Genomic DNA, 22,549 nt, shown 5'->3' with positions numbered 1-22,549 from the left:
CTTACACCTCGTACTCCTCAATGACACTCCTGGGCTCGGTGTACTCTCCAACCCCAACGAATGGCATGCTCAGCCCAAAGGCTTGAGGGCCTCCCACGGGCATACCTCTCTCTGTCTTCCAGAGAGGGTGAGCAGGTAGCGAGATAACACTCACACGCAAGCCGTAGCGGAGGTCCTGAGACCCGATAGCCTCCCCATCTTGGCCTAGAATCGAGATCAGATCCGGCACGGTACACAGCACCTCTTGCTGGCCGCCCTCTGAACCCTCTTCATCTGTGAGAGCAGCGTAAAGGTACTCGTTCTGAAACGGGATGAGTATATGCCGGTTTGGAAGCGCTGTGTTCTTTGTGTTGGAGTCTTTCTCTTCGTCGGCAAGCGGGGCAATGAGGACGCTGCCCATCGTGTAGCCACCACCCACATAGCGCCTTACATCGATGATCTTGCCTGTAAAAAGAAGTTTCCCGGCACATACTTCGAACTAGGAGCAGATCAGTCAAAGATATTCAGGACAGCATCATGACCACCTGGTTCTCTCAGGGGTGGTCCCTACTCCGGGCCAAACGGTGCATCTGATAATGTAGGTACTCACGATAGCATCAACATAGCTAGACTTCTTCTTTCGCGCCATATGTACCGCCCGACCTAGATACCAGGCTTGCGATAGAGTGTTGGGGACGCCGTGGGACTTTATGGCCGAGCCGGGAAGCGGCCTGGCGCAAACGGCGCATCCGAGGCCGAGCTCAATTGCTGCCGTGCGTAGGAATCGCTCCAGGCGAACTGGCGTGTCGCAACTCTATGTTTGTATTGAGTCAGTGTGGAAAGATGGCTGTACCCGAAAAGAGAACCCACCATCACAACGGAAACGTTGCCCCTTGCGTCGGAGAGCGCACAGGGGGTCAACGGGTGACCATAGACGCTCAGCGTGGCTGTTCAAGACGCTTTGTTAGCTGATCATGGCTTGTCGATCGACTTTGACTTGTTACCTTGATACATGGTCGGATATGCTCTTCCCATCGCGTCGCCATCGATGACCGGTATGTCGTAGTGTACGCCAGTGGGGAAAACACTGAGACCATTGCCTCCTCCGCTACTCTCTGTCAGTCAACATGCTTAAGCGACCTTAGATTTTTAACTCACATCTCGTCGATGAAAACCCCGTGAAGGGGTACATCACCCAAGATCTTCCTCACGGCATCGATGCCGCTAGGGATCTCCGAGCCACTAGCAATTCTCTCGTTGATGACGCTTGGAGTGCCATACCAGGAGCCGAAGCATACGATGTCAGTGTCGGCGAGGGACGAAGGTGATATAATCCTCATCTTGCCAGGCTCGCTATTGCGTAAGACATGCAAGCTTTTCAAGAATTCGTGGTGGGTTGGACCTCCGCCCCCAGTTCCTAGCACACCACAGCCTGTTGATATCAATTCCAGATCTACCTCTGAGACATACCAGACCCCTTCTCGGACGTCAGGCCGGTAGGTCTCGAGATCTATCCGCTGTGAGGGCTTCGTGGTCGGCTCTAGAGCGTCCGGAACACTCTCCTTTGGTGCCTCGGCCTCCTTATCTTCTTCAAGAACTAGCGTCATGCTCTCAGGCGAGAAATTGGGATCCTCTGGAACGCTCAGTTTGCCGACAGCTCTGACTTGTATCCTCATGGCGCCATTATCGACGTATTGAAGCGGCATCTTGTTGACCTCGACAACGTGGACGTCTGCAGGAGCTGCGCACTTTTGGACGGCCAGATCGATAGCCTTTTGGCACGTCGCTGCAACGACTGCTTTCTCGTCTCTACCTTCAAGGATCTCAATCACGTCGACTTCGCCAGAGACCTTGCCAATAGCAGCGCCAACCGCATTGGCAGCGCCTTGGTGAATAGGCTGAATACACTTCTCGACGCCTTCGAGGTTGTCTGTGACAAGAAGAGAACCCCCTCCCACCAGAAGGACGTGTACAGGGGCAGCGGAAACCCTCATCTGCTCAATAACACCTTCCAGCATCTTTTTGATCTTCTGACGCGCGTCGTTAATGGTTGAGCGTGGGATGTCTTTGATGAGGCTCGCGTCTCCCAGCTTCGCGTTCCCAGAAGCCACCACAACATCCGTTGCTGTTAGTGTCGGACCGCCAAAGATCCTTGCCTGCTCAGTAAGGAAGTGTCCAACTGACCCTGGGCCAACCGTGACGCCCTCAAATTCGGAGTTCATCTTGACTTTACTGCCGCCACCGAGCCCGATTGAGATGACCTCGGGCATTGAGAATGCTGTTCTCACCCCACCGACTTCCACGAACCCGGGTGCTTGTCTCGGAAAACCAGATGGTAGCAAAGCACATACGTCGGTTGTTGTGCCACCGATGTCAACAACGAGCACTTGAGGCTCCACTTCCTTCTTCTCCGAGGTATCTGTAGAATCTCCGGTTGTCGTCTTTGCTTGATCCAGTCCGGCGAGAAAAGCCGCTCCAGTCATGCTATTTGTCGGACCGCTGGCGAAGGTCTTGATGGGAAACTCGGCTGCCGTATCAGCATCGATCAGCGTGCCATCATTCTGGGACAGATAAAGCGGACACGCCAGCTTTAGCTTCATCATCGCGGTTTTAAAACCTCGGATGACCTTGTGTGCTGTTCTGAGAATTGCGGCATTGAGAATTGTCGCGTTCTCTCGCTCCAAAAGGCCAGGTGGGCCTATGTCATGGGAGCAAACCAAATTGAGATCCGGCGCTTCTTCCAGCATGATTCTTTTACAAGTTTCTTCATGCATACCGGAGTGATCCAGCGGTGAAAAGATACCGACTAGGGCAACTGATCTCACCCCAGACGCGACAATGTCTCTGGCCGCCTGGCGAATCTGCTCATGATCGAGCGGCGCAATCTCCCGACCATCGATCTCCAGCCCTCCATCGAGATAGTGGACTCCACCATCTAGAATACGATGAAGGCCAGAAGGGAAGTCTGAAAATGGGGGAATCTGTCTTGTGAATGGCCCACAGAGACGGACAACAGCGACCTTGCTAAGCCGTCGCGTATCAGCCTCAACAAGAGCGTTGATGAAGTGCGTTGTGCCTATGGTAACACTCAGGACTCGCTTCTGGTCGATTTCTGAGCTCTGAATTACAGCGCGGATTGCAGCTTCTATGCCAGTGGTAATGTCTGGTGTAGTTGAGGCCTTGTGGGAAGCAAGAACACCGCGGCCGGGCGTGTCTGAGGCCGTAATGTCAAGGATCGCGGCGTCGGTGTTCGTGCCACCTACGTCGACACCTATGCGGTAAAGGGCCATGATTGATGAACTCTCGTATGGTGTTGAAGGTGAAGGCTGAGGTTAAAGGGGGATATACAGTGTGGTTGCGTCTGGTAATTAACTACTTGCTCTATCTGCCTCTTCTTATGGTGGATGGCGGATGGCAAAGCTCTTAACAAAGGAGGTTAAACTAAGGCAGACTCGGCCAACCAAGACTTTGATAAGAGGTTGGCCGACAACAACACCGACGGAATGTTGAATGATCGAAGAGATGTCAACTACTGGCGTCCGTGTAAGTTGGGGCACTCAGTCGTTCCAGGAGCCCCGCCTGAGGGGTTCACGACCTCGAAGTTGGCCGATCGATCGGCCAACTTCAACCTGGACAGGGGTCATCCCCAGGCGCGGCCCTTTGCTCCTCCTCCTACGTTGAGATAACACCTACTAAAATTTCCGAAAGCGCCCTAGAGAGTGATAAGTATCCTTGTTAGCGCAACGTGGGATGACTGCAGAGTGCCGAGATAACACCACCATAGACCGACATTTATATCTTCAACCGAACTCCTCTTCAAATAATGCATGTCTCGTGCCGCACTCATGTCCGAAGCGAAAGGACTCGAACAGACAGGGTCCCTTTCGTCCACAACTCTTTACAACATCGTTCCATTTGCTTGCTCCAAAATAGCTAGCATTTGATCAAAGGAAACAATGGGGTTGCAGGCCGCCTTGAAGCTGGTGGAACTCCCCTATGTTTCCCGCTGGATTGTACGTAAATTCAGCCCACCTCCGCACATCGTTCATGTCGCCGGCTGTTAGGGGAGGGTGGCTAGTCAAGACAACACTAACACAATTTTTGACAGAATGATGACATTCGACCCATTGAGGCTCAAAGACGTACCTGGGGTTTCTTGACGTTTCACAACTTTTGTGCGTGAAGTCTTATGTGCACTGGGTCCTCTTTATGCTAACTGGTTCCAAGGGCTGTTGGTCAACTGCAATATCACCACCTACTTGACTGGCAGTGCCCTCATCCCTCTAGGTCTAACTTGGTGGCAGGCCTTCATATGTGATTCTCATCCCTCTTCCGCTTTTCCTCAGCTCTGCTTAACGTGTTTCAAGGTATCATTCTTGGCAATGTTATTGCCACCGCCGTGGTGATTATCAACTCACTTCCGGGCAGCTACTATCATAGTACGTTTACAAAGTGCAATTCGCGGCAGACTTGGTTGCTAAGTCTACCTAGTTGGCTTTCCTGTGTTCAGTCGAGCGGTATGGGGTATGTGGGGATCACAATTCGTCATCTGGAATCGCATCTTTCTGTCCCTTGGTAAGTTTCCCTACTCATCATACAATTACGTCACACAGCAGACCATAAACTCATTCTGCCTGTCTCTAGTCTGGTTCGTAGGACCCATTATATCAACATTGCCGGCATGTTGACCTCTACTAACACACTATACATAGGTATGCTTTCACTGCCTGGGTGGGAGGAGAGTGCATCTACGTGATCCTTCTTTCCTGGGATCCAAAGCTTGAATCCCACATTCCCAATGGCATGCCAGCGGACACGGGTATGACAACTGCGCAATTCGTCTCGTACATCATCTTCAGCGCTATTTCTCTCCCAGTCATCTGGATCCGCCCGCATCGTCTCGAGAAATTCTTCCACTTTGCCTGTTCCATCACTCTTGTATTTTTCATTGTACTGCTTATCTGGGCTCTCGCAACTATGGGATCTTCAGGCTTCGGCGATACCATTACCTCAGGATCAGCCCTACCTAACACAGGAGGATCAGACAGTGTGGCTTGGTTGATGATCTACGGCATCGTCTCAACAATCGGTTCCATCGCGGCGGGCATTCTGAATCAGAACGACTATTCTCGATTCGCTACACAACCTAAGCATGCCATCGTAGGCCAAGCTATCTCGTTCCCTTTCTATAGTATCTTCAGCTCTCTGATCGGCATCCTTGTCACTGCAGCGACCCAGGAGCGATTTGGTGGCGAGGCCATCTGGAACCCGCCTACGCTCTTTGCTCAGCTGCTGGCCCAGGACGAAACAGCCGGAACGAGAGCAGCATGCTTCTTTGCGGGTCTCTGTCTCGTCATATCCCAGATCGGAGTCAATGTCCCTGGAAACGCGCTTGCTGGCGGCTTTGACCTGGCTGCGACATTTCCCAAGTACCTGAACATCCGTCGTGGCGCCTACATCACCGCGATTTTCAGCGTCGTGGTCAACCCGTGGCGTCTCGTCAACACTGCAACAATATTCCTCACTGTCCTTTCAAGTTATAGTGTCTTCTTGGCTCCGATGACGGGATTGATGATATCTAGCTACTTGATTGTTAACAAGAGCAAAGTGAACGTGGACCACTTGTACCGCGGCGATTCGGGGAGCATCTACTGGTTCTCCTACGGTTTCAACTGGCGAGCCCCAGTGGCAGTGAGTTACCTTCCATCTTTATTGAAACAAGACAACTGTTGACTCGCATTTCAGTGGCTTGTTGGCGTTGTGCCCTGCATGCCAGGCTTCATCGCCGCCGTCGACACGTCCGTAACTGTTAGTGAGGGCGCCACGGAGCTGTATTCCATGTCGTATATCTATGGGCTTCTTTCGAGCGGCTTGGTGTACGCGTTGCTGCATTGGCTTTTACCGGCGAGAAGTCTGAATGCCTTTGTCAAAGATGCGCCCTCGGCGCGTGAACTTCAACAAATGCAACAGAGCAAGTGGGACGTGACGCTGGCCGAGACTCCTGAACTTCTTGAAGTGCTTTCTGGGCCTGGACCCAAAACAGCAAACTCCGCCACACCCTTCAAAGAAGACGTATAGATGCCATAGTTTACATACTCAATTTCCATCCCTGCCATTATCTTCTCCACTACCTACTTCGAACTCCTTTCCCGTCACTGCTGCAATTCTTATCGAGCTACCTTACCTGGGCATAGTTTCTGAATCATGTACTCAGAACTTCGTGATGATGAAGTCGTGAGAATTGTTATGATAAAAACAATCATTAAGCGATGGCAAGTATCAGGACTGCAGTTATGGTCTGAGAAAAGGGGTAAACCCTTGTAAGTTGTTGACCGACGGAGCATGTTATCACCCCGCCCTAGCGTTGCAATGACAGGTCCCGCATGTAAGCCACTAACACTGATGACCCAAACGCGCACAGGCGGTATCGGTATCGGCCAACTCCATCGGCCAACTTCCCTTGTACAACACCCCTTTCGGCCTGATCGCGAACCCTCGATAGCTTAGGTTGATCGACACCATGCCTAAAGATACCAAGAAGTCTTCCCAAAGACGTAAGTTCAAAGTACCGAGCGAGTTCGGCCAGGCAAGACAATCGAGAAGCCGGAAGAACCGCCCTTGTGACGCGTGCCGTAAGAGAAAGACGGCGTGTGTGATCACCTCTACACCACCATGTAAGTCGTGTGGGCTCCCAGGTTCACGTGTCTTGAAGATGCATGACTGATGAGTTGCAGGCCTTTTCTGCAAGGGGCGAGGCATAGAATGCAAGTCATCGGCTTCGGATAGTGTTGCCTCCAGGTCGGCTCTATCTGCATCCTTGTTCGCATCTGCACCCGCCCCTCAAGATGCCGCGCAAGATGGGCCTTCCAGTAACTCGGAATCTCCGAGGATAGCATCAAACAACATATGCCCTTCGGCTCGTAGGGATTCAATCGAAGTGATCCCAGCACCCTACCTGCAGACACTAGAAGACAATGAAAATAGGACAGCACACAGCATGGGCCCGGCAGCCGAACAAGACACCCACTTCCTCGCCTCCTTCCGCTCAGACGTCCTCAGCGGGCCCAATCAAATTGACGCAGAGTTCATTCAGGTCTACGAAGGGAGCGGATACCCCTGGGATCCGCCGGTTCACTTCTGCCTCCTGCAAGACGAGTTCACGGCCCACGATAACTCAGCCCGGGAAGAAGCTTCTCGTGCGATAGAGGAAATGGTTGAGCCTCACGGTCCTACGCTTGTACGCCTATACTTCAGACACATTCACCCAGTGTTGCCTGTTCTGTCGAAGGTCAGGTTTCTAAGACAATACACCGACGATAAAACAAAGCTTCCCGCCTCCCTCCGCGGGGCAGTATACGCACTAGCCTCAGTCTTTTGGAAGTCTGAGCCGTCACTCCAAGGCTTCCTTCATTTCCAACAGCATGAGCTCGCCGACCTAGCCACAGACTCGTTGCAAAGAGAACTCGACTCGCCAAACCTGGCAAAGCTTCAAGCATCCCTGCTCCTCCTCCACATGACGCCCAACAAGACAGACAGTATCGCGCACCCCAGAACCTGGACATCGACAGCGCAGGCCGCAGCCGCTGCTCAAATGATCGGGCTGCACCAGGACGCTGAGAAGTGGAATCTACCGACGTGGGAGAAAAGGCTGCGAAGGAAGCTTTGGTGGGCTACGTATATGACTGACGTGTGGTCGGCAGTGTGCCACGGAAACCCGCCACATATCTATGCTGCTTCTTTTAACACGTCACCCGTCACTATGGACGATCTGCGATCCGAGGAGAGCATTCCTGAGGACTTGCGATCGCTGGTTTATTCTAGTAATGTGGGATTTGATGTTGCTTCCGGAGCGCGGTTTCTGGAGTTGGTAAAGATAAGCCAGACCTTGCGAGAGGTAATTGACTGCAGCTTGTAAGTACCTTCCTACCTGAAATCCGCTTTTGACTCCGATGATAATGGAGAACTGATGCCTGACTCAGTCAAGTGCCTAGGCTTGCCCCTCCAGACTCACAGAAGATGGAAATGGAGAATCGAGGGTGTCTAGTCTCGCTCCAGGGAGAACTCCATAACTGGGCAACGATACTGCCGCAATGCCTTACAATGCCTCATCTCAAGGGGGCAATAAGTATTACATCCAACAATGGTATGTTTTCGAAAATGTCCCAGCGAAGGTCTTGATCTGATGGGGGCAGCACCTCTACATCTAGCGTATTACGCCCACTTGGCGCTTCTTTACCGTGCTCTCATGAACCCGGCTACCAAGGTTGCTAAGGCAATGCCATCATCTAGCCTTCGCCTGTGGTTCGGCACGGCACTCTCGGACTTTGCTAGTTTTACGGACTTCATGAATGAACTAAACCCTGAGGACCTACGAGGCTTCTGGGGCTGCCGTACGCCTCCTTTCCGCTTCACCCAAACCTTTTTAGAAAGGCAAGAGAATTTGTACTGAGATCTAAGCTTTCCCTAGACGCCCGATCTCAGCTCATACTCTGCGGTAACTTCATCATCTACCTATTTGTGCTGGCAACTGAGTCAGGAGACGTCACGTCGGCCTTCAGCCTACTAGAGACCTTTTACGACACGCTGCAGCGGCTAAACCGACAAGTTGACTCAATCTCGCAGTTACTCCTTCTCCCGGTCAGTCTTCGGATTGACTCCTTCTTCACCCAGGCAGCCGATCGACTACGTGGTGGGCCAGTTGCCGACAGTACAGCTACTACAACTTCGACTCCCGCAGCGGCACCAATATCACTCATGAACAACCCCTAGGACTTCGTTTCTTTGTTTCAAATCATTGCGAATTATGCTGTTGTTGTACACTCCGATTAATGCAAAGCCATGTGAATCCATATGCAGCCCTGAGATACCAATCGAGACAGAATCTAGTTCTTCTCCTCCATACCATCCCTCAAAATCTCAATCTGCTTCTTGATCTCGACCCACAACGTCAGCTTCTTCAAGTCGCCGTCATCCTCAGCGCCATCGACAACACCAAGCCAGTCATCCTCAAGCTGCTCCGTCAAAGCCTCGACACTGTCTCGCTTCCTGCTACCGCGATGGTCAGAGCGGCGCGCAATGGCAAGTAGGGCCGCCACAAAGGCCTCTTGAATGTAGGCAAAGCTAAACTTGTCAGTAATCTTGGCGATGGCCTCGCAAAGCTGGTCGGGGAAGTCGATGTCTTTGTTGCTCTTGAGCTTGTTTTGCCAGAAGTGGCAGTAGGCGATGCGCTGCTCTAGATTGGGATCGGGGAAGAAGTATTTCCTGTCGAAGCGGGATGGGCGTTTCTGTTGCGTGTCAGTCTTCTAGAACTTGCATACACGTTCGCGATAGGAATAACTTACAGAGATGCCTGGGTCGAGGCGGTCGAGGTGGTTGGTGCTGCCGATGATGAAAATTCCATCATTGGCCTTGAGGCCGTCCATCTCGTTCAGGAAATAGCTCCTCACGTCATCGGTGACAATGGTGTCGAGATCCTCCAGCACGAGGTAGCAGGGCGCATACTCCCTAGCCTTGCCGAAGATCTGCTGGATAGAGTACTCTGGCCCCATGAAGGACGCTAGCGTGCGCACGTAGAGAGTCGTGATGTCCTTCTGGAAGAGCATATTCATTGTGGCCTTGATGGAGATGGTCTTGCCGTTGCCCGGCGGCCCATAGTAGATGAGACCGCGCTTCCACGGCACCTTGAGGTTTTGGTACGTCTCCTTTGAGTTGTAGAAGGATAGGTGATCCTCGATGAGCGCCTTCTTCATGTCTTCATCCAGGATGACGTTCTCCCACGAAGCATCGCGGAAGCTCTTGAACAGCTCGTGGCTCTTTTGCCAGTACCCCTGATCGAACACCCACACCTCTTCGTGGAGGTCGCTGCTCCACTTCCCTGCGGCCAGGACGAGCTGGTCGACGTGGTAGGTCTGTGGCGCGAGGACGTAGTAGTTCTTGATCGGGTACGGCATCACGCCGTCGCGTCCATCAACGAGGTAGACGATGAACTCATGGCCCTGCCATTTGTACAGGTACTTGCCGAAGTTGGTAATCGTAGCCAGACCGCCGAGATTGCCGTCCATGCGCCGGGAGGGCGGCAGGTATAGCAGCCATTCGAGGGATGAGGGCAGGTTATTGCCATCCTTGTCATCAATAACCTCGAACGTGGCGTGGCCGCCTTGAGCGTAGGCCAGGAGGTTGCAACCGTTGCCGTAGCCGAGGGACTCAGGAACAACGACCAGCTCGAGGTGGGGATACTGTTCCTTGAGAGCCTTTGAGATGAGGGCGTCGGTGTTGACGCGTTTGGCGCTCGAGTGCTTGAAGAACTCCTTCGTGACGGCGTCGCTGGGGCCAGGTTCTGAGGACCGGGTATTGACGTTGACGCGGGTGCTGCTGCTGCTGTTGCTTGCGCCAGGCTGGGGCTGGGGGTGGGGCCGACGGGGGATCGGGGTCGGGTTGTAGGACGGGTGCTGGAAGGCATCCTGGCTCCAGATATCGTGGGGAGGCATAGGGAACGGAGGCATCTTGTCACTTGGTCGTCCGGCGTCCGATGAGCTGCAACGGGTGGTTTGTGTGTTGTGGGATGTGACGAAGGTACGGATGGTAGATCCGAGGAAGCTGTTGGAGATCGAAAGTTGGGGTGAGACGAAGGGGTTGGAGAGCTGAAGGGAGCTAAGATAAGCTCAGCTGCGGAGCTGCGGGGGAGGGGGTTTACTTGTTGTTCGCCTCAGGTTGGAGCTGATGAGTTGTGCAGAGTACTGACTATGCGTATGGAGGAAGACAAACATAGGTCGCTAACTTGTTGCCTAGAGGTGTTCGTAACCGGTGGAACGTCTGAGCCGGGCGAGCTGGTCTTGCTGGGTGCCGTTTGGGGAAGTTGTCTGGCTGTACCGCCGGCCCTGTGGTGGGATGACGTTGAGCCATTCGTCCATTCGTTCATCCTCCGGGGCGAACAGCCAGGGGGAGCTGCTGCGCCACCGTTCGTGTTCGTCAACAAGGGTATACCGGGCGTCGCGGGGTGTCACAAGCAGCTTGGCGCCTGGAACCGGCCGATGGGGAGCTTTATCGTTGTGCTCTATCCTATCTAATCTACCACTACCCTATTGCTGCTAAATTCAATCCAACATCGGCGATATTAGTTTCTAGGCTCAAAACAATCGAGTGTTGACACATGACGCGGGAAAGAGTAACATGTATCAGTAACGGAACTAAGGAAGGGTAAGTCAGCCTCGATCGTGTAATTCGCAAGGCGTCAATCAAGGTGTGACGAAACTTATAGACCACAAGGTACACAAGCCTATGTCTAGTTCCCATTGGCTCGAAAGCAGACTATCCTTGGAAGAGGCAACTCGATTAGACACAGGACAAGCATAACTACCTCTCTTCTCTCTAAGTTACTATGATTAGGTAGTCATAGAATATTACCGGTTTCCTCCGCGTTCGCTCTCGATCGAGGCGCTTTGTGCATGAGAGAGAGACACTAGTAGATAGCACGGTATAGCAAGGTTCACTCTAGAACTGAATATTCGTTTTTTCCTCTAGCAAGGAGGGTCACTACCTCAAGAACCAGGGCTGCATGTTTCCCCTCAATGCCGGTGCAGTCCGAAGAAATGCTATTGCTCCTTCGCACCGTCTAGTTTCACAGCATAGGTAAGGTAAGCACTAATGAATTCCTCGAGGATACAACGGTGGGATGGCTGAGCGTACAGCAGACACTCGTCAGATACATCGGCCTTTTCGTCCTATCAATGTACTGCTTTGGGGGACATCTTATGTCAGGGTATCATCACGGACGCCGCCCCTATGCAACCGCAAGCCAAGTGTACGCCATTTCTGCAAATGTTGAACCTCTGCTCAATTGGTTGGAGGCAATATAGCAGAATGCTGCACTTCCCCGAGAAATCATGCATTGCCTTATGGGCTACGTACTAACCTTTCTCACCACAAAGAAGTCGTCTTACGGCCTTCCCCAAGCCTCGTCGGCATCCACATGTCCCGGTTACTCTTTCGAAGATGCCGGTCAACATGACCTGCAGGTTGCTGCGAGAACGTCCGTGGTATTCAGAGAGCACACATGTATACTCAAGGTTTCATCATCTATGGAAGGAAATATCATATTACCCCTCCCGCTGCCATGCCTCGGGTTGCAAGCTTAGTGTGCAAACCTCAACGAGAACCACGGTCCAGAAGGCGAAAGCAAACGGTGGTAAACGCCATGATGGAGCTACCAGATAACCCTCCAAAGGTCGACATTAGGAAGGATATTTACGAGACACTCCCGAACACGGCAGAGTTACTAGACACCTGGGACACGATCAATGCCGACAAGATCGCAAACGATGTGGTATCGGGCCTCTCAAAGGCTCTTCAGCAGCGCCAGCACCATGCCATTGAAGCCCTCTTCGCCGAACCTTCCTGTCATTGGAAAGATACACTATCTTTCACAGCTCATATCAGAACTTTCAATGGCAAAGGTGTCATTGCATCGGCTTTACTGGAACTCTTCGCGCTTCGCGAGGCCCAGGGCTTCCAGTTTCAGAAGGCCCAGGTTCTGTCGGCTACCAGTGAACTTGTCAGTACAGGGAAACAACCTTCGGTCTCTTAGCCCGATGCTGATTTACCCTCCTCTAGAAATGGCTCGACTGCGAATTTGGCTTCATGACTGGTTCTCCCAAGGCTTCCTGTCGAGGAAAGATGATGCTTATTCCTAGCGGCGGCGACTCGGGCGACAGCGGATGGAAGATTTGGTCCATGAGTACATACCTTTCCGAGTACGAAGACTTCCCCGAGGATGAGGGTCTGCTCAGAGTGCCTTCGACTCCTGTAACGGATGACAGCCACATCTCTACGAGTGTGCTCGTTGTCGGTGGGGGCAACGGGTGAGTTCACAAGAGCCTCCTTAATCTCTTGCCTGCATTTAACAAACACTCTTGCAGAGGTCTGATCCTGGCCGCTCGATTGAAGGCTCTTGACATCGACTACGTCGTGATCGACCGGAATGCAAGGGTAGGGGATAATTGGGCGACAAGATACGACTGTATGCGTTTCCACGTCTACAAGTCATTCTGCGAGACACCGTACATTCGTAAGTAAGACCAAGCTCATGGAGGCAAACTTGGATCTCGTAGTTATTCAATCACCGTCGGACGTATCGGATGGGGATAGGAAGAGAAGGGGGCAAGATCGTAACCCTAACCCTGGGGTGATCCTAGCCGCTTCGTTGCCGCTTCCTTCCGCCAACAAGAGAACCTAACTCGATTTTCCTGGCCCTGGGGTGGTAGAAGAGCCCTTTCAACTTTACTAACAGTTTGGTGTAGCATATCCCCAGGCTTCCAATGACGGTCTCACACGAGACCAGCTAGCCGACCAAATGGTCGCTTTCGCAAAGGAATTCGACCTAGACCGCCGCGTTCTACACCGTACGACCATCGCCGCAACCCAATACGATCAAGAGGGCAAGACATGGAATATTGAGATACAGACGGGGGATCTAAGACGCACCCTATCCTGCAAATGCATGGTCCTCGCCACGGGCGGCGCCGGCTTCGCGGGACCCGCGCCCCTTCCAGATCTACCGGGCAGGAAATCCTTCAAAGGCCCCAACATGCACTCGGAATCGTATCGTAATGCTAGCGACCTAGTTGCAGCGGGGGCGAAGGTCAGTTCTGACAGAAGGCGTCACTTAGATCCGACAAATAGCTCTAGTCATTTTGCTAATGCCTTCCGTGCTTCGGGGTAGTCCGTGGCCGTTATCGGCTCTGGAAACACTGCATTCGATGTCTTGGTCGACTGCCACGATTCCGGTCTTAAGACGACCATGGTACAGCGATCAGAGACGTATGTCGTTCCCATGACGTACTTTGCTCACCCTATGGGCTTTGGGGTCTACGACATCCTGCCTCCCGACGACGCGGACGTGATTGTGAACGGAGGCCCTTTGGCCATCGGCGGGGCCCTCCTGGGCTTGGTGCATAGGATGCAGGCACAGGAAGAGCCGTACGTACAGCCCAAGAAATCGTAATCCTACCCTCTTGCTAACCATCACTACCTTATCCAGGGATCGATACGCGGAGGCTAGGAGGGTTGGGTTCCGCGTGCAAGACTCGCTGACTGGCGACCTGCTCGTGAACCTCATCGATCGTTGCGGAGGGCACTTTGTAGACATGGGCAGCGGCATGGAGCTCATCACGACGAGGAAGGTCGGTGTCCGGTCCGGGGTCGTGCCCAAGTCCTACACCGACAACAGTCTGGTGCTATCCGATGGTAGTAACCTGCAGGCAGATGCCATAGTCTGGTGCATTGGCTTCGGCAATGTAGATGGCCGAAAAAATCTCCCAGATACCCTGGGAATCGGAGCCGAGGACATTGCGGGACGGCTTGAGCCTACTTGGGGCGTGGACACCCAGGGCGAAATTCGTGGTCTTTGGAAGCGACACCCAGGAGTCGACAACCTCTGGATCTTTGCTGGTGGCACGGCTCAGCATCGGTGGTTTTCAAAGGTGATTGCTTTGCAGATTAAGGGAGTTCTCGAGGGGATCTTGCCGGACGCCTACAGGCGCACACCAGAGGCTCCTACTGGTAGAGATTGGGGGCGTGGAGATACACGGGCTCCAAACCTGTAGATGAATGAGTTAATCGGTAAGCCTAGTAATTTGCAATCAGAAATGGTACTGAATTCGAGTCCTGGTTCACAGACAAGGAACTTCTCTAGGCTTGTCTTGTCGATGCCTACCTAGGCTTCCACTCATCGAGCTGGACACCGTGTAAGTGCCGGCAAGCAGCGTTTAGGTTGAACTGTGGAGCCATGCAGTTCACGGCGCCAGTAGCATGAATGGGATTTATCTTTGCGATGTTGGTTCGAGTTGAGATGGCCTCAATCGACGTCATTGTCGGGAATGGGAATATGGGTATCTGCATTTCTCCATGTACGAAACATCTTATTCATGACGAAAGAGAGGAATCGGCCAAAGCGAGGACATGCAATTTGGCAGACAATGCCATGTGCGGGGACTGTGCTTCTCAGCCGTGCGAAGCTTAGTCACACGGCGTTTTAGCGGCCGTTTCCTGAGCGTTATCGGCTTATCGGGGACTTGGACCCTCGGCTCGAGTCACGTCACCCTCCCACCTGTTGCCGAAAGCCTCCAGTGCTTCCCTCAGAGTCTATTTGGATTGGAGATTGGGCCTCAACTGGATCTCTCAAACCTCCACTTTCTTCACCCGCGCCTGCCCCCGGAGTATCGCCCTCTGCGCCACCAGACGATATCCACAACCGCAGCAAATTCCGTATCTCCGTCACCACCCGAACCACTTCACGAGGAAAACACCGCAGCTTGGCCCCCCCTCTCTCAGCTGCTTTGATCTCAAACATGGTCCTCCTAGACATCTCGTAATCCTCTCTGCTACACCAAGCGCGCCCCGACCGATAACGAGCGGAGAGTTTTGCACCATGTCCCACCAAGGCTTTCCCAACGAAGATGCGGCCATCACCCATCTCGTACACAACCTCGTCGAGAATGCTGTGCGCTCCGTTGAGGAAGTCCCGATCCCTTTGACGCGTGAGTTGATGGAATTCACCCGGATCTAGCTCCGGGTCCAATTCGCTAACCTAGACAAACAGCACGAACTCCTACCCAGTGGCCTGTCGAAGAACTTGCGACCCGGGAGGCCCTGCGATACTCCATTAGCCCCAGTCACGTCAAGGACCTCCTCGACTTCTCCGCCCTCAACTATGTCGAAGAACCCGACGATAACCTACTTTGCCCAATCTGCAAGCTGCCCGTCATCACCCCGATCATTACGCCCTGCGATCATACCTTCTGTCTGGAATGCCTGAAGCGCCATGTCCACTCATCCGATACCTGTCCCATCGACCGGACGAGGTTCCGAGCCAGGGACTGCAAGACGTCGAGACTTTTGACGAATATCCTCGACAGCCTGGTAGTCGAATGCCCCAATACTGAGCGAGGATGCAGCGAAAAGATGAAGCGCGACGAGGTCGTCAAGCACACAATCAGTTGCCGATACACGCTGCACGACTGCCCCGAAAAAACATGTGATAAGAGGGTGGAGCAATGGTTGGCTGTGTCTGGCAAGTGCTGGCACTTTGAGCAGACGTGCGAATACTGCGAGGAGAAGATGGAAGCGGCGTCGATGGCCGACCACATCAACAAAGTGTGCCCGAAAAACACGACGGACTGTACCGAGTGTGGAGAGACAATCAAGCTTTCCGAGCTGGGCCAACACCGCGATGATCATTGCCCGGAAACCTCGGTCCCTTGCACATATCATGACTTTGGTTGCAAGCACGAGGCACTTCGCAAGACACTAGCGACTCACCAAGACGAGTGTATCTTCAGGGTGGTTGCTGTCGTTGGAGAAAAGGTCAAATCACAAGAGAAACAAATCGAAAAACTGCAGAAGCAGACGGAAGACCAGGAGCGACAAATCATGGCAATGAAGGACGAGCGTCGAGACTGTATCTCCTGGGACGACGTATTCAACCTCAACAACGTCCAAGGCGGACCAAAGTTCAAACCCACCGAGGCTGTCATGACTATTTACGAAGACATGGAACGTCGCATGGAGGAGCTCAAGAAAGAGTTTACAGACCTCGAGGGCCGCCAGACAGTGATGGTCCTGAACCAGGTCATGCCGATTAAGGATCAGATCACCGAGATCAGGAGCAACCTGGGCATTCTCAAGATGCACATGGCATGGCTCATGAACAAGAGCCGAGAGGAAGTCGAGCGCAGCCGGTTGGCCAACCGTAGCGTTGGTAGCACCAGCCGAACGAGGGGCAGCTCTGACAGCGACGGCGAGGCTACTACTCCGACTACATCTCGGCGGCTGAGTGATGGGTCAAATGGCATCCCCCGCCTTTGAGACATCTGCTCTGGACTGGGCTTTGGTATCCATTCTCCATCCTTGGGAATCTTTGCATATACAAGTGAGACCGAGAGCAATCTTGGATGGCTGCGAGGCGTGGATCCTGGCTGATGCAAGATATGAGCAAGAACAGATGTAACGCAGCCTCTGTTCTACGCACTCCACATCTTCACCCCGACCTAGATGGGCTCCGTACCTTCTCGAGACTTTAGTCTGACTGTACTACTAAAAGTGTTGATTTTACTGGCGTTGGGGACAAATGGGAACAAAGGAACGAAACGCGAAACGGAAAGGCACGGAAATACCCTTGTGATGGTCTGCGAGTTCAGCAAGACACCCAGTTACACAAAATTGGTCTCGTATCTAGTCTAATTGACACAAGGAGGCAGCTTTGCAATGCTCTCTGTACTATCCCACGTGTGAACTAACTTGTGCTCATCAACGTTCATCTTGACCAAAGCTCAAGGTTTTGGTTAGCCCTTCAAATGAAGCAAGCGCATTTACAGACCCCGTGTCCACATGTTTGGAGCAAAACTTAGAAGGGTGGTTTCGCAGGGTTCCATCGCCACACCAATGACGTAGGTTTCACTTCGTTCATCTGAAGCCTCAGTAGCTTCATATTGAGGGAGAAATTCATCAAAATAAGGGTCTTAGGGGTCTTCTGAACTCGATCGACCTTCGGTCAATAGCGCAAAGGCAGTCTGTACTAGCTTCCATCCTGTACTTTGTTGCTGTTCCTTTCGCAGCATCCCTGTATTACTGACTACATGAGGATATCTAGGAGCCTTTGATGCACAATATAAGTCATGAAATTCAGGCGGCCGGCAAAACACCAAAAAGCTTCAATTCATGAATCATTGATGCCTGCTCTGTACCTGTCGTGTCGAATCTCTTGGAACCAAAAACCTGAGGTGAGCAGGAAAGCCTAAGCTTAGTAATTGGCCCCCATCCCCACGGCGGCGGACTTTGAGATTCTTGGTGGGTCTTTCCGCTTATCGGAGTCGGACTTAACAGCCTCAGGGACTCATCCGTGGCACCTCACAGGCCCGCTGTCGCCCCACAGTGACCGCCTGCCTGGCTTGCTCCCCCACCAACCTGGCCGTTCGTACCTTGCGCTTGCCCACCGACGCACTTAGGTATAGTGCCTTCCTGACCTCAACTCGCGAGGCCCTGTACGTTAACGTCCAGCCAACCCACCTTCAATCCGGGGACTTCAACCTTGCACCTTTGCCAGCCTCGATAGAAACGGATTGCTTCACTACGACTGTCGCTTAAAAGCATCGATACTGCCTGCCATGGATCCAAACGAGGGCAACCAAGCGCCCGACGCGCCCGACGTCAAGAAGATGAACGATGTAAGAGCTGTCTGCCCCTCGTCCTCTCATCTTCCTCCTCCTAGTGCTCCTACTCTCGAACCTCGACGATTCCCACTCTGCCCTCACGCCTTCTCTAGAAGTCCGGTCTGGCACGAACTGCTTTCGCCGGTTGCTCTCGCCTCTCCGCCGTTCTACTAGACCTACGCACACTATGACATTACGGACAATTCAGCAGAGAACCCATTGTGGCGAGCGCAATCGACAAACATGTCACCCGGAACACATGAGGGCAACGGCTGTCGTGGACTCTGAGGTCATCATTTGATCTCATAGAAAACAATCTGACCAGTCTACCTAGATCCGACTTCGACGGCTCGCCAAGCTTGGCTCCTCGACAAGATCCCCCAAGCCGGAAGGAGAATCGTCAGCAGACGCCGAGACATCAAACTCCGCAACGAGCGAAGTCAAGGCTCCAAAGGCCCCGGCCAGCCCAGCACCCTCATCCACACCGAAGCCTGCCGCCTCGAATCCCTTCAATCAGCTTGGTGTCAAGTCCGGTAGTGGTACATCTTCGCCAGCTGCATCGAACAACACCGAGAGCAACAAGCGAATCGCCTCCGAACGCGCAGCCGCACCTGCTCCCGCAAAGAAGGCGAATGTGGAAGAGTCTTTGGACGATTTTTCAGATCGAATCCTCAGCCATATTTTCCGGATCACAGTCGACCCAGAGAGAGTTGTCGATACCCACGGACACAAGCTTACCTTCCTGCCGGAAGCTAGCCAAGAGCTCCAAGAGAGCGGATCGCCGCTCAAATTGACAACCTCCATCCTCGATAGCGCCTTGCTTGAGGCCGTCACTGCGATTCCCGCCGACAAGCCCCTTCTCGGCTATCTACTTCCCTCATTCAAGCGTATCATCCGGACAAACATTATCAAAGAGACGGCAGAGAAGAGGGAGGCTCTGGAGGAGGCAAAGAGACTGTGTGTTAGCAACGCTTTGTTTGCGCTCACGATACCGGATCTCTTTGGGTAAGTAGACCCATCCTGTGCATTACAATCGCTTACAGGTGGTACTAGACGATCACGGCCCGAGAGTTTGGTCACCTACCTGCTCAAAGGACATGAGCAGGACGATGGAGTCTGCCTGGACTTCTTGCGGGAGGCAGTAAAGCGCTTTCCCGAGGATGAGCAATTCCCAGCTGCTTTTGCCACAGCCATGCACTCACTCAGCGTTAAGTTGTCGACTTTGTCCATGGAAGATGACTACAAGCCGTACATCAGCGTGAGTTTTTCTTAGCGACGCCAATTTGCCTATCTCTCAGCCGTTGCCCCAGTCTTTGGAATAAAACAGAACTAACCCATGGACAGGCCTTGATGTCCTACACAAAGTTCCCTCCTCTGCTGAATGCACTGGCACAACATCCCAACTTCATGACCGCTCACAAGCTGGGATCCCACGTTGAAAAGGAGACGATTCTGGGACCCTTCTTCCGCATCTCCCCCTTGCAAACAGAGGTGACAATGACATACTTCCCGAACCCGCGGGCCCTGAACCGCACTCAGGCTGCCCCATCCCAAGATGCTCTACGGGCTATTCTTCGGGTCCATCAGGACGAGCTCTTCACGATCGCTAATGCCTTTATCCGAGCTGACACTGACACCCGGAGCCGGGTACTCGACTGGTTCGCCTCCGCTATCAACGGCAACCACAAGCGTAGAGCTCTCCAGGTTGACCCCAAAGAGGTGTCCTCAGATGGCTTCATGATGAACCTCACTGTCGTATTGGACCGATTCTGCTCTCCCTTCATGGACACAACGTTCTCAAAGGTCGACAGGATCGAAGTGGAGTATTTCCGCCGCAACCCCCGCGTGGACATCAAGGAAGAGACCAAGCTCAATGCCGACCAGTCGACGTCAGATGCATTCTACGGCACTCAATCTCAGGGTAGCTCGAACTTCATTTCAGAGGTTTTTTTCTTGACTTTGGCTGCGCACCACTACGGCAGCGAGGCAACAAACTCGAAGCTCAAGGGTCTCGAAAGGGATATCAAGTGGTACGAAAAGCATTTGGCTGCCATGGAAGCTGAGAGGATTAAAGTCCAGAACCAGCCACAGCAGCTTGCAATGTTCGAGTTGACACTCAAACGCCACACTACGGTCTTGGAGAAGGCGATCGCAATGAAGTACGCGATCGAGGGAATCTTCCTTGACGAGAAGATGCAAGAACTGTCTCTTCGCTTCATGCGATACGTGGCCGTGTGGCTTCTTCGCCTTGCTAGCCAGTCTAGCTACACCCCCGACAAGGATCTTCAACTTCCCCTTCCTGCTCAGGCCCCTGAGGCTTTTGCGTGCCTGCCAGAGTATGCGCTCCAGGATGTGGTCGACAACTTCAAGTTTGTGTACCGCTACCTTCCTCAAATCATGCCGTCTGCTGTTGGCAGCGAGATGATTGCGCTCTGCATCGCCTTCTTGCGTTCGTCAGAGTACATCAAGAACCCGTACCTCAAGTCGTCCTTGGTCACATTGCTCTTCTCCGGCACCTGGCCATTCTCGCACTTTAAGAAGGGTGTCTTGGGAGATCAGCTCTACGGATCCAAGTTTGCAAACGATAACCTGTTGCATGCCCTCATGAAATTCTATATCGAAGCGGAGTCGACTGGTGTTAACACCCAGTTCTACGACAAGTTCAACATCAGATATGAGATCTTCCAGGTTATCAAGTGCGTTTGGGGCAATGATGTCTACAAGCAGCAGTTGACGAGAGAGAGCAAGTAAGTTTTATCTGTTTCAGCTTCTAGCAAGGGTGCGGTATGGGTGACTAACAACTCGCAGGGTTAACAGACAATTCTTTGTTCAGTTCGTCAACTTGCTGCTCAATGATGCGACCTACGTGCTTGACGAGGCACTGACAAAGTTCCCCAGGATCCATACGTTACAACAGGAGTTGGAGTTTGGCAACACGCTATCCACGCAAGATAGAGAGAAGAAGCAAGAGGAGTTGTCAACATTGGAGAGCCAGGCGGGCTCGTACATGCAGCTGGCCAATGAGACGCTGGCGATGATGAAGCTCTTCACATCTGCATTGACATCAGCGTTTACAATGCCTGAGATTGTCCAGCGTCTGGCAAGCATGCTTAACTACAACCTGGAGACTCTTGCGGGACCCAAGATGGGTCAGCTCAAGGTGAACAACCCAACCAAATATCACTTCCAGCCGAGGGTTCTGCTGTCAGACTTCATCGACATCTACCTCAACTTGGGCTCGTCGCAAGCGTTCATCGACGCTGTTGCCTCGGATGGTCGCTCGTATAAGCCAGAGGTCTTTGACAAGGCTAGATTCATTCTCTCGAAGCGCAGTATGAAGGAGGCCGTTGAACTCGAGCAGCTCGACACGTTGATGGCCAAGTTCCTCGAGTCGAAGCAGATTGCGGACCAGGCCGAGCTGGATCTTGGAGACATCCCGGCCGAATTCGAAGACCCGATTATGGGAGATTTGATGAAGGATCCCGTCATCCTGCCATCGAAGCATATTGTTGATCGGGGAACTATCGTGCAGCACTTGCTGTCGGATCCCAAGGATCCCTTTACGCGACAGCCGATGACGGTGGATGATGCCATCCCGCACACTGAGCTGAAGGAGAAGATCCAGAAGTGGAGAGAAGAGAAGATTGCGGCGGCCAAGGCCAGGGCAACGGGCGGCGATGCGATGGATACAACGGAAGGCTGATGAACGGGACACGGCACTATGATCAGGACTGGAAGACAAAGGGGCATTGGGATTCTCGTTGATTAGACGTTCAGGTCCTCCCCAAGGACGGGGACACAGACAGGCACAGGCAGATGGTAGGCCTGGGATAGACGCATAGCACGTCTCTGGAAAGCGAACGCTGAGAATGAAAGCGTCTGATGCAGCGGACAGCATAGGCTTAGATGCAGCGAGACATCAGGTATTTGTGACAGCGAAAGAGAATTGGCTCTCGAATCAGGCAGAACTCCTGGAGCCCAAAGTGATGTTCAGCATGCGACCGAAACTGCAGATGAATAGCCCAGACACCTTAGGCCAACTCGGCGTTGCCGGAAGCTGAAGACGAAGCAGAATTCGAGGGTGAGAAGAGCATACGGAGGAATTGAAGCCGTGCAGGGCGGGCCGAAAGGTCAATTTTGGGTCAACATGAGATCCAGGACTTGCCTCACCGGGGATGAGGGTATTACGAAGAAGTTAAAGAGAGGCGAGAATGATGTGTTGTACAGGTTGCTGTATTAGGGCACGTTTGCTGACCGGGTTCGGGGTGTCCTTCACCGAGATTACGAGAGGCGAAGTTTTGGAGTAAGGTAGCAAGCAGCTGGGTAAATCGTGAAGAGAGATTGAGGGATTACGGATTACGGATGTG

General features: G+C 52.9%; 7 protein-coding genes across 7 annotated transcripts; 5 read left to right on the top strand and 2 right to left on the bottom strand.

Annotated features, from left to right (window-relative positions):
* Position 1: 1 nt before the first annotated feature.
* HER10_EVM0009992 (hydantoinase) lies at positions 2–3,269 on the bottom strand (the record flags this gene model as incomplete). The annotated part of the gene is made up of 5 exons (XM_035479462.1): positions 2–478; positions 590–793; positions 850–926; positions 984–1,087; positions 1,138–3,269. The coding sequence occupies 5 exons, from the start codon at positions 3,267–3,269 to the stop codon at positions 2–4; spliced, it is 2,994 nt and encodes a 997-aa protein (XP_035329926.1).
* Positions 3,270–3,935: 666 nt separating this feature from the next.
* On the top strand, positions 3,936–6,057 carry HER10_EVM0002878 (thiamine transporter; the record flags this gene model as incomplete). The annotated part of the gene is made up of 7 exons (XM_035472571.1): positions 3,936–3,992; positions 4,088–4,154; positions 4,207–4,293; positions 4,347–4,418; positions 4,471–4,627; positions 4,692–5,670; positions 5,725–6,057. The coding sequence occupies 7 exons, from the start codon at positions 3,936–3,938 to the stop codon at positions 6,055–6,057; spliced, it is 1,752 nt and encodes a 583-aa protein (XP_035329026.1).
* Positions 6,058–6,976: 919 nt separating this feature from the next.
* HER10_EVM0007168 (thiamine transporter) lies at positions 6,977–8,748 on the top strand (the record flags this gene model as incomplete). The annotated part of the gene is made up of 4 exons (XM_035476733.1): positions 6,977–7,890; positions 7,959–8,122; positions 8,172–8,369; positions 8,447–8,748. 4 exons carry the CDS (start codon positions 6,977–6,979, stop codon positions 8,746–8,748), a joined length of 1,578 nt encoding a protein of 525 aa, XP_035329574.1.
* A 38-nt stretch (positions 8,749–8,786) lies between these two features.
* On the bottom strand, positions 8,787–10,957 carry HER10_EVM0001593 (ATPase). The gene is made up of 2 exons (XM_035471337.1): positions 9,321–10,957; positions 8,787–9,263 (listed from the first exon to the last, which is right to left on the bottom strand). Exons 1-2 carry the CDS (start codon positions 10,479–10,481, stop codon positions 8,862–8,864), a joined length of 1,563 nt encoding a protein of 520 aa, XP_035328893.1. The 5' UTR covers positions 10,482–10,957; the 3' UTR covers positions 8,787–8,861.
* A 1,218-nt stretch (positions 10,958–12,175) lies between these two features.
* HER10_EVM0007852 (uncharacterized protein) lies at positions 12,176–14,579 on the top strand (the record flags this gene model as incomplete). Its single annotated transcript, XM_035477394.1, has 6 exons — positions 12,176–12,529; positions 12,589–12,836; positions 12,894–13,042; positions 13,275–13,615; positions 13,697–13,953; positions 14,015–14,579. 6 exons carry the CDS (start codon positions 12,176–12,178, stop codon positions 14,577–14,579), a joined length of 1,914 nt encoding a protein of 637 aa, XP_035329656.1.
* Positions 14,580–15,143: 564 nt separating this feature from the next.
* Positions 15,144–17,229, top strand: HER10_EVM0010406 (TRAF-type zinc finger). The gene is made up of 2 exons (XM_035479866.1): positions 15,144–15,512; positions 15,575–17,229. The coding sequence occupies exons 1-2, from the start codon at positions 15,404–15,406 to the stop codon at positions 16,837–16,839; spliced, it is 1,374 nt and encodes a 457-aa protein (XP_035329982.1). The 5' UTR covers positions 15,144–15,403; the 3' UTR covers positions 16,840–17,229.
* A 766-nt stretch (positions 17,230–17,995) lies between these two features.
* HER10_EVM0005297 (ubiquitin elongating factor core) lies at positions 17,996–22,274 on the top strand. Its single transcript, XM_035474919.1, has 5 exons — positions 17,996–18,197; positions 18,517–19,187; positions 19,236–19,440; positions 19,527–20,929; positions 20,991–22,274. The coding sequence occupies exons 1-5, from the start codon at positions 18,138–18,140 to the stop codon at positions 21,883–21,885; spliced, it is 3,234 nt and encodes a 1,077-aa protein (XP_035329326.1). The 5' UTR covers positions 17,996–18,137; the 3' UTR covers positions 21,886–22,274.
* The last annotated feature ends 275 nt before the right edge of the window (positions 22,275–22,549 follow it).

Source organism: Colletotrichum scovillei (genome assembly GCF_011075155.1).
Source record: "Colletotrichum scovillei strain TJNH1 chromosome Unknown Contig00009, whole genome shotgun sequence".
Lineage (NCBI taxonomy): Eukaryota > Fungi > Ascomycota > Sordariomycetes > Glomerellales > Glomerellaceae > Colletotrichum > Colletotrichum scovillei.
This window is presented reverse-complemented; position numbering and strand designations above follow the sequence as displayed.